The sequence below is a fragment of the Papio anubis genome, chromosome 8, assembly GCF_008728515.1.
Source record: "Papio anubis isolate 15944 chromosome 8, Panubis1.0, whole genome shotgun sequence".
Taxonomy (NCBI): domain Eukaryota; kingdom Metazoa; phylum Chordata; class Mammalia; order Primates; family Cercopithecidae; genus Papio; species Papio anubis.
The window spans coordinates 80,902,132-80,916,332 of NC_044983.1; the positions used below are offsets into that span (position 1 = coordinate 80,902,132).

The window sequence follows — 14,201 nt, forward strand, 5'->3', positions numbered from 1 at the left end:
GCTCAAACTTCCACGGCACGTATAAAAACAAAACGCCTCAATACAAAATATTAGTTTTCTTAATTTTAGGCATCTATAGAGTGCTGTGGGAATGTGGAGAAAATGAAGAAATTATTAGTTCTGGAAAAATTAACAAAAAGCATGAAGATTTCCAAGTGTGGTATATTTGGAAATTGAGTTCTTTGGTTCCCTGTGTGGTTTGGTACCTAGTGTCTGGGGACAGGGAGATGTATCAATGAGGACTCTTTTGTTTAAGAATAATAGGAACTCAGCTCAAAATAGCCAAAACAAATAATATTATTTATTTATTTATTCATTTAGAGAAGGGTCTTGCTTTGCCACCCAGGCTGGAGTGCAGTGACTCAAACATGGCTCCCTGCAGCCTCAAAGTCCTGGGCTCAAGTGATCCTCCCTCTCAACCTCTGAAGTAGCTGGGACTACAGATGTATACCACCATGCCTGGCTAATTTTTTTCTGATAGAGATGGGGTCTTGCTATGTTATCCAGACTGGTCTTGAACTCCTGGCCTCAAGCAGTTCTCCTGAATTGGCCTCCCAAAATGCTGGGATTACAGGTGTGAGCCACCACGCCCGACCAATAATGGAATTTATTGATTCACACAATCAAAAAGTCCAGAGGTAAAGCTGGCTTTCATCATGGCAAAGCCAGAACCTGCAATCAGGCCTCAGTCTCTCTACTTCTTGGCTGCCCCCCAACTTCTGTGGTCTCTGTTAGCAGTGAGACTTTCCCCTCGTGTTGGCAGATGAATGCCTGCACCTCTGTACCTATACCACCTTCTATAAGACAGCTTCTAGAAGGTAAAGGAGGTAAAGTCTTTTATGTCCAAAGACTTCAAAAAGTGTCTGACTTGAATTCTGACTGACCTGGATGGAGTCACATGCCCATTCTTCATCAAGTCCTCACGGCAAATGGAGAGAGCATTGGCTCAGGGCAGCAGCGGGAGTCAGCTTCTTTCATAACTGAGCAGACTAAGAGTGGTGGGGTTCAGAGGGACACTGCAGTGAAAGAAAATGGGGGCTAGGACCCAAAGGTTGGGAAAATATTCTGCACAGCAAAAGCAACAAATATCTATTTAGACCTGAAAAAGTGGCTCAAATAGGACAGAAAAGAATAAAATTCATAAGGTAATTCAGAGTTTCCAGGAGATAACTGTCATTCAATTAAGAGATGTTTCTCAAGCCAAAAGTAGAGTCAGCATTTCAATAAGGCATAAGATTTAAATTTTTTTTTCTTGCTAATGCTTTGATAAAGTGATTAACTGGCATGAGGAAGAATAGGGACTGTCAGACCTGGGAACTAAACCTGGAATTGCAAACTTGGCATTTCAGCGGGACAGAGCTACTGGGTGACCCAATCTTGTCGGTGTCCCATGTGGGACTCACATGTGGACACTGGGTTCTGAGCATTGTGGCCTGTCTCTTGCTGGCCTCTCTGAAGTTCCAAGAAGGCAGAGACGTGTCTGTTAGATTTCATCCTCATCTCTCTTAGCCTTCTTTGAACTTGTCTAGCAACCAGCACGGAATGATCATGCCTTCTATTCACAGTGCCTTGTCCTGGCAGGTGGTTCAAGAAGTACTTGTTGAAAACCCTGACGAATGAACACATGGATAAGCACTCTGATCACATGTAAAATTAGCATATCCTGCAACCTATTTTGCCTCAATAAATAGCAAGTGTTCATAGATTATTCACCTAAAAACTCAAGCAATTCATTCCCCCAGGACATGCCAGTTTATCAATTACTCCAAGATGTGGCAGGGTAGATTACATTGTGACAAAATAGGTAAACTCTCTCCCCAGGATGATCTCGGTTTTCTTTTTTTCTTTTCTTTTTCTTTTTTTTTTTTTTTTTTTGAGAAAGGGTGTCAGTCTGTCACCCAGGCTGGAGGGCAATGCCACAATTCAGCTCACAGCAACCTCTGCCCCACAGGTTCAATTCTCTGGGACTACACACATGCATCACCACACCCAGCTCATTTTTGTATTTTTAGTAGAGATGGAGTTTCACCATGTTGGCAAGGCTGGTCTCGAACTCCTGACCTCAGGTGATCCACTTGCCTCAGCCTCCTAACGTGTGGGGATTACAGGAGTGAGGCACGGCGCCCATCCTTCCCAGGATTTCTAACCAAGTGTTGCCCTTTTTTGTTCTGGCTATGGTTTTCCCATCTCTCCTCTGAGTAAAATCTGCTGCTGCCATCATCTGGACAACTAGGACAATTTCTTTCACAGCCAGTGCAGTAGACCAGCAGTTCTTAAAGTAGGATTGGCAAGCCCCTAGCGGTCCTTGAGAAATTTTCATGGAGTCACGGAGGTCAAACTATTTTATAATAGTACCAAGTGTTATTTGCATTTTTTAATAACTGTTTTGGCATTTGCACTGCTGTTACAAAAGGGTTGGTGGATAAAACCTCTGGTTTCTTACATAAATCAAGGCTGTGGCAGTAAACAATACTAGGAGTCATTATTGTCTTCACCACTGTCCAATCGCTGTTTTAGAATGTTAGTTTCTTTCAAGAATGTTCTTGATTCCTAAGTAAAAATTGCTAATTTTATTAAATCCCCACCCTGAGTCTACATTCTTTTAATATTTGGAGTCAAGAAATGGAAAACCCGAATGAAGAACTTCTGCTGCATATTGAAGTATGACGATTACCTTTAGGGAAGCACTTCTGTGATCGTCTGAATGGCAAACTGAATTAGCCTTTTTTTTTTTTTTTTGTAGAGCACCATTTTTATTTGATAGAAAAACTGACAAACTGTGGATATTCAGACTTGGGTAATTGGCAAATATTTTCTTGGAAATGAACAAAGTGAGCTTGTCACTTCAAGAAAAACAAGCTAAAGTATTTGTGGGCAATAGTAAAATGAGATTTTTCAAGAGAAAATTTGGATTTTGGAAAGTTTGCATATGCCTCTGTTGGCTTGCCTGCTTTTCAAAGGATAGAGACATTTCTAACTAGACCACTGGTTATTTGAATAAATGTGATTGGGGGATATTTTATAATGAATTGTGTCAATATTTTGAAGATACGCCTAACTCAATGGACTGATATTTTCTAAATGACCAGTGCATGATGTTACAGTCATGCACAGAAAAATCTGTCTATTCAAAATTCAATATAGAACAATAGATTTTACTGGAACAAAGCATGAAAAGTTTATTTGTATGGTTTATAGATAAAGTTTATTCATATGGTTTTAAGAAACCACCACTTGTGGCCGGGTGTAGTGGCTCACACCTGTAATCCCAGCTACTTGGGAGGCTGAGGTAGGAGAATCGCTTGAACCCAAGAGGCGGAGGTTGCAGTGAGCCAAGATCACGCCATTGCACTCCAGCCTGGGTGACAAGAGCGAGACTCCACCTCAAAAAAAAAATAAACCACCACTTGTCAGGTTTTGGTGTAGTACTGAAGACAAATATACACAATTTTCTGAAAAAGCTACTAACTTCCTCCTCCATTTTTCAAGCTACATATCTGTGTGAGTCTGGATTTCCTTCAGGCAGTTCAAACAAAACAGCCTATCACAGCAGACTGAATGCAGAAATAGCTGTAAAAATCCAGCTGTCTTCTATTTAGCCAGATATTAAGAGATTTATAAAAAAGAATGTAAATATCTCTTTTTTGTACCTTTTTTGGTAAAATATTATTTACACAAAATTTGTTATTTATGCTAATTTATTGTTATATGAATTTATTACCTTTAAATGAATTAGTAAAGAAATACTTTAAATCTTCTGTTTAAATTTCTAATTCAGTAAATATCAACAGATATAATCCACATAAACAAAAGCTCTTTGGGATCTTCAGTAACTCTTAAGAGTGAAAAGGTTCCTGAGACCAGAAGGATTAAGAACTACTCCCATGGCCAGGCACTGTGGCTCACACCTGTAATCCCAGTACTTTGAGAGGACAAGGCGGGTGGATCACTTGAGGTCAGGAGTTCAAGACCAGTCTGGCCAACATCGTGAAACTCCATCTCTACTAAAAATACAACAACAACAACAGCAGCAAAAATTAGCTGGGTGTGGTGGTACATGTCTGTAATCCCAGCTACTTTTGAGGCTAAGACAGGAGAATCGCTTAAATCCGGGAGGCAGAAGTTGCATTGAGCCAAGATTGTGCCACTGCACTCCAGCCTGGACGACAGAACAAGACTCCATCTCAAAAAAAAAAGAAGCACTCCTATAAAGCACGCCCCATGATTCAGTGTCCCACCACTTGTTCTTCCCAGCACTCCTTTCCTCTAAAGTAGTGCTACTGAGCAGAGTGACATATGCTGTAATCAAACCATATACACATACACAAATATATTACCCAGATACCAAAAGGTAATAGTGTTCACACTATTAGACACAGCACTGGTCACTCTATTCCAGGCACTTCTAGGTTCCCTCTTCCTTTATGGCCCTTCCTCACTTTTACTGTTATCTCTTCCTTGCCACTTTACTTCCTCTCATCAAGTCCAAGGCCAAGGGATCTGTGTTAATTCCTGTTTAGAAGCTGAAGGGACAATATAATTTTCATTGTGTTTGAGTTAATTTCTTGAATTCAAGCCTCAACAACTTGTTGTATAGTCTCTTAAGGCCCTGGCCAAGCAGTTCCCTGGGTTCTATGTACAAAAATTCCCTACCTAGTTTTGCTGCTAGCAAATTGTCACCCCTCTTGTTCTAAGCATTCGGTTTTGAAAACCTCTCCCTAGTGCCTTCATTTTCTTGTGTATTTCTAAATGATTCTGACCATGAGCTTCAAGTTTCTTTGCCATGTTCTTTCCCAGTCTCAACTTTTACATGTATTGGCCTCCCACTTTTTCTCATGCCTTCTGTTCTACCTGTAGGCATTTACATCTCCACGGCCCTACCTGGTAATTCTTTCCTCTTCTCTTGGAAAAGAGCAGTAACCTATCTTGACATATTTGTTACACTGTGGGTTTTTTGTTTGTTTGTTTTTCTGCTGGATTATAGCAATGCAATAGGCATGTGTGGCCGGGAGTAGACCAGATGGTCTATTTTCCTAGAGAGTCTCAGGAGTGAATGAACCTTGATGAAGTCCTCTAGGTCTAGAGTCAAGCCCTCAGCTCTGCAAGATCAGAAACCTAATTTGTCAGCACGATGTCCCTTTCTCATGGGCAGACTTACCATAAGTGAGTTCACAAGTCTGAAATATAAGATAAAAAGTCAAGTTATTAATTTATAATGAGTGATATGAGTCTTACATTAGCTGGAACGCTAATCAAACATGAACGTTCATTCAAGGAATATTTCTTGAGCACCACTAGGAAGTCCATCATACACAGGAAACCAAATTATATAAGATTATATAAGATGTTTACTTGGTGAGTGTGGATCTCAGAAAAAATAAGACAAATAGGAGAAATAAATTGTCTGAAACATCCAACTCGTCTAAAGAGTGATTTTCAAAGTGGGACATAATAATAGAATTTTGTTGGCTGTACTTCCCAGCATTTTCTTCAAAATATGTATAGTTTTGCCAAAAGGACTAAAATACTTGGCCTGTTGACTAATGTTTTCTTAAACACTGGATTATATTTGGATAAACTAGCAATATGTGCTTCTGACGTTCTCAGTTTTCTATTCTGTGATAAATTCACCATTTCCCTAGTTGGCACATCCTTATATTGGACATATTAACACATGCACTCAAGTAACATTTTCAAATGTGAAGCTACTGTGCCCTTTAAGGAGTGTTTTCATATTTTGGTTCTTATTCATAAGATATATATTGCAAAGTCCAACTCTGAGAGAGCAAACATATAATATTAAGCTCACTTTACTTATTCTCAAGTTCTTGTGGGAAAGTCTCAGTATAGCCTCCAAAGACTATACAATATTGTTTAAAGCTACTTATTGAATATATCAAAAGAAAGCAAAGTGTTGTAATTCAAGACAATGAGACAGCATAACCCCCAAAACTCAATATAACTTGTTTCTTTATTTTATTATTTATCTATTTAATTTATGTTTTATTTTCATAGGAATTTTCTTCTAGGAAACCTGTGTTAGCATTTGATACAGGTAGATGCAATGTTTTCTCAGCCAGCTAGGATGAGATGCAAGAAGAGAAATACAGGGATGCAGACAGAAGGAACTGACTGAGATAAATATAAGTAAGACTAATCATAGCTCTGTGACTACGTAGAGGTTTTACAGGTATAATGACTTTTAAAGGCAATTTTCAGGGTTATTGTATAATAAAAATCTTTGGGATCTATGAAACTTCTGCAGCCCTGGTCCCAAGGGAATACCCAAACATCGTGTATCTAGCAGTGCCCCTTTCTCTTGGCATAAAGACTATGCTGTGCTGGGTTTTTCCATCTGTCATTCAGACATCCTGAGATCAAGTAAAACAGTAATTCCTACACCCTCATCTATTTCCTTCTCTTATTTCCTGTATAGTGGATGTACTTTCTGTGTTTTTCCCCTTAGAAATTGGAGCCTGGACAAACACAAGCTTGAAATGCTCCTTCCTCAAATAATGAAAGGTTCTGTTGTGCTTTGCAGCCACCCAGAAGCATGCTTTCAGCTGAGTCTGCTCGCTCATCAGAAGAATTTGAAATTTGAGCTCCAAATGTTCTTTTATATAAATGACTTTATTAAGAAAAAGCAAAGCCAAATCTGGCTTCTCAACCAATATTAAGGAAGAGAAGAAAAAGAGAGCTCTGTTTGTTTTCTTTGTTATGAGAATACACTTCATTTGTATTCAAGCAAAGACTTTTTTGTCATATATAATGAAAGTGTACGCTTGTTAAAAATCAATAAGATTGAAAAGGCTAGGAGGATATATTCCATTTTAACCTTTTTTTTTTTGTATAAAAGAAAGATCTCAGCTGTATCTATTTCAGTATGCTTGAATGAGTCTCTATAGATGGCTCATATTTCTTGTGAATGTGTCAGCTTATCATTAGATCAGGTAGCATCTTTCAGATGACTTGGTGAAACTTAATTACCTACTCTTGTTCTGTAATAATTTCATATAGGTAAGCTTACATATGAAATACTTTGTAACTAAGTTGTAAATCAAAACCAAAATTTATCTATGCTTTTTCACCCTTGCCCACTTATTCCGCTTCAATGCTTGACACAGAATCAGAGAATTAGTGAATGCCTAATCATGAATTTAGTTATTTACTAGACATGGGTATATGTCATGTTTCTATCTCTTCACTTGCCTTCTGAGCTGAATGTCCTGGTTTCCTCCCTCCTCACCAGCTGTTGCTTTCCGGTCTGTTCTCTCTCTACTTCACTCACTTCCTAGGTAATTTTTGTTTTCTAGCCCCATGATTTTAAAAACATGGTTGAGATATATATATGTGTGTGTGTATATATGTCTCATATATGTGTGTATATATCATATATGTATATATTCAGAGATATATACTATATATCATATATGTATATATATTCAGATATATACTATATATATCATATACGTACATATATTCAGATACATATACTATATATACGTGTGTGTATAGCAGCATATATCAGAGATTTATATCCATTCCCAGTCTTTCCCCTGAACTTGGAACTCATATACCCAACTGCCTATAAGACTGCTCCATGGAATGTCTGACAGTCACCTCAACATTAGCATGTCCACATCCCTCAGTTCTGCTTCCCATCCCCTTGTTGTGCCTGAAACCTTCCCTTCCCCAGGATGCTCCATCTCAGTAAATAGCACCACTAGCTACACAAAACTCACAGTCATTTCTTCACTCTCTTTCACTCACACCCAGATTGAATCTGCTAGCAAGTCCTATGGATGCTACTCTTAAAATATGGCTCTCAGCTGGTCTCTCTGCTCCACTCTTTACCCCCTACATTGTTCACACAGGGGCCAGAGTGATTCTTTGAAAAAGCAGGTCAGAGTGCTTCACTCCATTGAGCTCCACACTGCAGTGACTTCCTATCACTCAGAACAAAATCTGCTGTGCCTATGATGGCATATAGAGTACTCTGTGATCTGTGCTCTTGCAGCTCCTGCCCCCATTCTCTCCCCCTGTCCCACCCACCACACTTCAGTCTTGACACCCTCCTTTTTTTTCTTCTGCCAGGCCTTTTCAATCTTTACAGTGGATATTCTCTTTGCCTGCAATGCTCTTCCCCAAGTACTCATATGAATCACTTCCTCGTTCATTCAAATGTCACCTCTTCAAAGAGGCCTTCCCTGACCACACTTTCTAAGTAGCAGCCCTGTTACTTTCTTCCTCCTTACTCTGATTTATTAGTTTTCATAGCATTTACAACATTATTAACATAATATTATTTATTTTTAAACATCAGTCTCTCTTACAAGAATGTAACCTCCTTAAGGATGTGGTTTTCATTTTGTTAATCAGAGTTTCTTTCTTTTTTTTTTTTCCCAGAGTTTCTAGCACCTAAACTGTGTTTGACTCATGATAGACATCAATAGGTATTTATTTAATTAACCAATAAATATTTTTTCATGCACATTTGAACTAACATATACATTGACAATATAATCCTTAATTTTCTGGATTAGTTGTGTGCATCTATAGAAGATCAGGTATAAATCTATAATTATATGTCAGCTTTTATGTTATATTGAGTGCATGGGTGTTCCTTAAAAAAAAACCCTTAAAAGATATTGCAGTTTTTAAGACGTTAATGCACCTATGCACATGCACATATTCACAAAGTGTTTTCGGTAGTACTTCAGTACTTTGAAATCCCTGTTGTGGGAAGTCAGGGACTCTGAATGGAGGGACTGGCTGAAGCCATGGCAGAAGAATATAAATTGTGAAGATTTCATGGACATTTATTATTTCCCCAAATTAATACTTTTATTTCTTATGCCTGTCTTTACTGCAATCTCTGAACATAAACTGTGAATATTTATTTCATGGACATTTATCACTTCCCCAATCAATACTCTTATAATTTCCTATGCCTGTCTTTACTTTAATCTCTAAATCCTGTCATCTTCGTAAGCTGAGGATGTATGTCACCTCAGGACCCTGTGATGATTGCATTATCTGCACAAATTGTTTGTAGAGCGTGTGTGTTGGAACAATATGAAATCTGGGCATCCAAAAGGAACAAGATGGCTGCAATTTTCAGGGAACAAGGGAGATAACCATTGGGCCTGACTGCCTGAGGGGCCGGACAGAACAGTCATATTTCTCTTCTTACAAAAGTGAATAGGAGAAATATTGCTGAATTCTTTTTCTCAGCAAGGAACAGCTGTGAGAAAGAGAATGCATTCCTAGGGGGAGGTCTCTAAAATGGCCACTCAGGGAATGTCTGTCTTACATGGTTACAGATAAGGGATGAAATAAGACCTGGTCTCCTGTAGTGCCCCCAGGCTTATTAGAATTAGGAAATTCCTGCCTAGTAAATTTTAGTCAGACCAGTTGTCTGCTCTCAAACCGTGTCCCCTGATAAGATGTTATCAATGACAATGCGTGCCCAGTGGGACGTGAAACTTCATCAGCAATTCTAATTCTGCCCTGGTCCTGTAGTCTCGCTCTGCCCCCATTTGCCTTGTGATACTTTATTGCCCTTGAAGCATGTGATCTCTGTGACCCACACCCTATTTTACGCCCCTCCCATTTTGAAATCCGTAATAAAAACTTGCTGGGTTTATGGCTCAGGGGGCATCACAGAACCTGCCAACATGTGATGTCTGCCCCAGACACCCAGCTTTAAAATTTCTCTCTTTTGTACTCTTTCCCTTTATTTCTCAGACCGGCCGACACTTAGGGAAAATAGAAAAGAACCTACGTTGAAATATTGGGAGCTAGTTCCCCTGATAAATCCCCCTAAAAGTTTTCATGCAATGTTCAACAATATAAATCTTATTTCAAGTAGCTGATTCATAGTGAAGATCCTTACTCACAATATAATAGATGCCATATTTCCCAATACTCAGGTGGTCACTTCACTATGGGCCCCTTATCTTCCACAACAACACTGCTAGGGTGAGAAAGAGAGAAAGGGAGTGAGGGAGAGGATGGAGAGAATAAAATAAAATGTTCTTACAGTAACTGGTCAGTACTTGAAAGGGAGAATATGCAGTAAAGGAAAAGGAGTATTTAACAGGAATTAAGCCTTCAGAGGAAACAATTATGTGAGCATAATCTCCTCTAAAGAGGAAAAAGGAAGGTACAGAGACAGCAGTGACTTGTTCCTTATCTTAACCACCAGGTGGTGGTGTCGCATCAGAAAAGCTGATTTGCACTGCCTGGGAATGCATGAGCCTATGGGGCACCATGGCCATTACTTTACTCCCACCTGCTAGTGCAAGAGTTCAGTCCCTTCCGAAGTCTCCCTCTCCTAATTATTTCTAAATATTCCCAAAGAGTGTCTCAATTGTGGTCATGAGTGAGTCAAGTCAGCTCGCACTTGGTGTCTCATAATTTCTTCTGTTTTGTCTTCACCTCCCTCTCTCCTCCTCCTACCTTCCAGGTGCATCACTTGGCCACCATTCCCTGTGGGAGCAGCTCTGCCACCTGCTCTGGGCATTGTTAATCCTCTGGGTCCCAAACTGATTCCACTGGGCCTTGCTTTTGCTGCTGCTAGGGAAGAGAAGGCAGAGAAGTATTCTTTAACAGTAAACATTTGATGTGCTCAGCCCTCTGTGATCTACCTCTACTAAGCACAAAATAAGGAGAAGTGGCTTCGGGTAAAAGCAGGTTTGGATTAAAATTTCCTAATGCCAAGGCTGCTTGAATGTTGGATTACTCTTCACCTATACTTCTATAAATGTGTAATCTTGTTCTAAGTTTTCCACAAGTGGCATAGAGTCTCATCTGTGAACACTGTTCTTCTCTGCAGGTGGGATGGACTCGATCAAGGGTCTTCAGCAGCTTTGATCAACCAGTGGATTTCAAAGACCCATTAATTAAAAGCTTTTTGATAAAAATCTTTCTTACAAAGGGCACCTGTGTTTGTCTTACCTCCCTGCCCTTCTCTTTGGCATGCTCCATTCTTGTCAAGATTCCCAGTGAGTTGGGATTCCTTGAAGGTTAGCTACTGTTCTTTCTCCATTCCTTATTCAATTTCAGGTTTTCTGCTGGGTCAAGACCACATCTCTGCCTTCAAGGCTCAGCGATTTCATTAAAAGCAATCTACAACCTTGCCCAGTCTAGCTTTTTCCTCTGTGGTACCTTGTCTACCCAGTTATTCATACACAAGACTCCATTCTTCAGAGGACATTCGTAGCATTAGAGCAAGCAAAGCACTTATTTGTTCATGAAAAGTTATGGGAATGTGATTAGAATTTTCTAGCCTTGGGTTTCTAGAGAACTCCGGTACTGCTTTTTCATATAAGAAAAAATTTGGAGAAGCCTTTGGGATTGCTGGCCCTACCCACCCCCAACTGAATCACCTAAGGCCCAATATAAGCATGACTTTCTGCATATTTTTAGATTTAGATTAAGGGCAGTGGCCATGAGGGAAGTACTAATTCTCACTTGAAGGACAGAGGATAAAGTACGATGGCTTGTTAGAATGAACAAGTTTCTTCTTTTTCTTTCTTTCTTTCCTTTTTTTTTTTTTTTTTTAATGTGAGGTAAGGTCTTGGTCTGTCACCCAGGCTGGAGTGCAGTGGCACATCTTGGCTCATTGCAGCCTCGACCTGCTGGGCTCAACTGATCCTCCCACATCAGCCTCCCAAGCAGCTGGGACCACAGGTGCCCACCACTACACTAGACTAATTGTATTTTTTGAAGTGACAAGGTTTCGCCATTTTGCCCAGGCTGGAGGGCAAGTTTCCTAACATCTCCAGGTCTTGCTTATCTAATTCATAAAAATGAAAATAATAATAGTATCCATATAATAAGTTTGATGTGCATCTTATACAGGATGAGGCACATAAAGGAATTATTGCAGTGCCTGGAACCCTCAATAAATGTTAGCTGTTATTTGTTTGAATGTGTACAATCTGTCAACACGGGAGATTTAAGAACAATCTAATATTTCCAGATTCCTTTTTTAGGTCCAGACACTAGGTGTCACTGCTGATGTTTAGTACTTTCCAAACAGAGGGTAAAAAAAGTTCTAGCAGTTGCAACAAAAGCAAATTGACAAATGGGATCTAACTAAACTAAAGAGCTTCTGCACAGCAAAAGAAACTATCATCAGAGTGAACAGGCAGCCTACAGAATGGGAGAAAATTTTTGCAATCTATCCATCTTACAAAGATTGAGTATACAGAATCTACAAGAAACTTAAACAAATTTACAAGGAAAAAACAACTCCCTTAAAAGGGGGCAAAGGACATGAACAGATACTTCTCAAAAGCAGACATTTATGAGGCCAACAAACATGTGAGATAAAGCTCAACATCACTGATCATTAGAGAAATGCAAATCAAAACTACAGTGAGATACCATCTCACGCCAGTCAGAATGGTGATTATTAAAAAGTCAAGAAACAACAGATGCTGGTGAGGCTGTGGAGAAGTAGGAAGGCTTCTACACTGTTGGTGGGAATGTAAATTAGTTCAACCACTGAGGAAGACGGTGTGGTGATTCCTTAAAGACTTAGAACCAGAAATACCATTTGACCCAGCAATCCCATTACTGGGCATATAGGCAAAAGAATATAAATCATTCTGTTACAAAGATACATGCATGCGTATGTTCATTGCAGCACTATTCACAATATCAAAGACGTGAAATCAACCCAAATGCCCATCAATGATACACTGGATAAAGAAAATATGGTGCATATACATCATGGAATAATATGCAGCCATGAAAAGGAACGAGATCCTGTCCTTTGGAAGGACATGGATGGAGCTGGAAGCCATCATCCTCAGCAAACTAATACAGGGACAGAAAACCAAACACTGCATGTTCTCACTTATAAGTGGGAGATGAATGATGAGAACACATGGACACAGGGAGGGGAACGACACACACTGGGGCCTGTGAGTGGGAGGTGGGGTAGGAGGAGGGAGAGCATTAGGAAAAATTGCTAATGCAAGCTGGGCTTAATACCTAGCTGATGGGTTGACAAGTGCAGCAAACCACCATGGCACACATTTACCTATGTAACAAACCTGCACATCCTGCACATGTACCCTGGAACTTAAAATAAAAATCAAAATTACAAAAAAGTTCTAATGAAAACAAGGTGCTGGGGGTGGGAGAAGAAGGGAAAGTAGACATTGCCCTCTTAAGAACACAAGCCTTGATGCATTTCTTTAAATGTTATATTAAAAGTGAGCTAGCCTTAGAAAAATTGTAAGGCTTAAATCAATGTACTTAGACATCAATTAAGTCAGTATGGTTTGCTGATTTAACCAATTAAAGTTGACACAAAAATAAATAGTGCTACTATATTTAAAAAGATGCTGCTTCTGCTGAAAGGCTGAAACAATGGAATAAGCCTCAAAAATTAGAGGCATGGAGGAAGAGATGGAAAAGGGACGTTAACCAACAGCTGAATAATAGAAGGAAGAAAAACAGTAAAAGACAAAACAGCCTACAGATCTTGTGTTTACATGATGGGTAACATTAGATAAATATGGATCTTTTTCTTCCCATTAAATATTTAGTCAATTTATTCAAATGTTGAAGCCTTCTTTGAAATATTTCCCTCAGTCTGTATATGTATAGAACATGAGATTAATAAAAATATATAGCTAAAAGTAAAAATTCCCATATTCAGCATATATGTAAGAGAAATGGAATTTCAAACTGTACTGATTTTGTTAATTGCATTAGAGGTTTGAGACAGGAAATGCTACTTTTTATCAAATATTGAAAAGAGAGGTGGTGGCAGGGATTTAGAAGCACACCTACTCGCCATTCACAATAGTTGATCGACTGCTGTGGGAAGTCTTAGCCCAGGAGGAGGGCAGGCATTTACTTTGCAGAAGAAAAAGAGTAAGAGATGGGCAGCTAAATAAATCTAAATTTTTCTCTAAGCACTGTTCACAGATCAGTTCATTTAAGGCTCACTATAACCCCATGATACAGGTACTATAATTATTCCCATTTTACAGATGAGAATGCTGAGGAAGGCCAGGTTAATTACCTAAAGCATTTGGGCTAGTTAGTAGGTTTGATAAAACAAGATTTCATTAAGTTGAGTTACATGTTTCTAAAAAAAACTTGTAAGATAAGGTCAATCATGTTCATCTATCCACCATCTTTCTGATCTTCTTAATTAAACATTTTATATAGTTTTA

General features: G+C 39.1%; 1 protein-coding gene across 1 annotated transcript in view; it reads left to right on the forward strand.

The window, feature by feature from the left end:
• Nucleotides 1-11,140, forward strand: part of CA13 (carbonic anhydrase 13) — a 53,276-nt gene extending 42,136 nt beyond the window's left edge. The window contains exon 8 of the mRNA XM_031669650.1: nt 10,469-11,140. Within this exon, the coding sequence (XP_031525510.1) occupies nt 10,469-10,531 (63 nt within the window). The 3' untranslated portion in view covers nt 10,532-11,140. The remainder of the gene's footprint in view (nt 1-10,468) is intronic.
• Nucleotides 11,141-14,201: the final 3,061 nt, after the last annotated feature.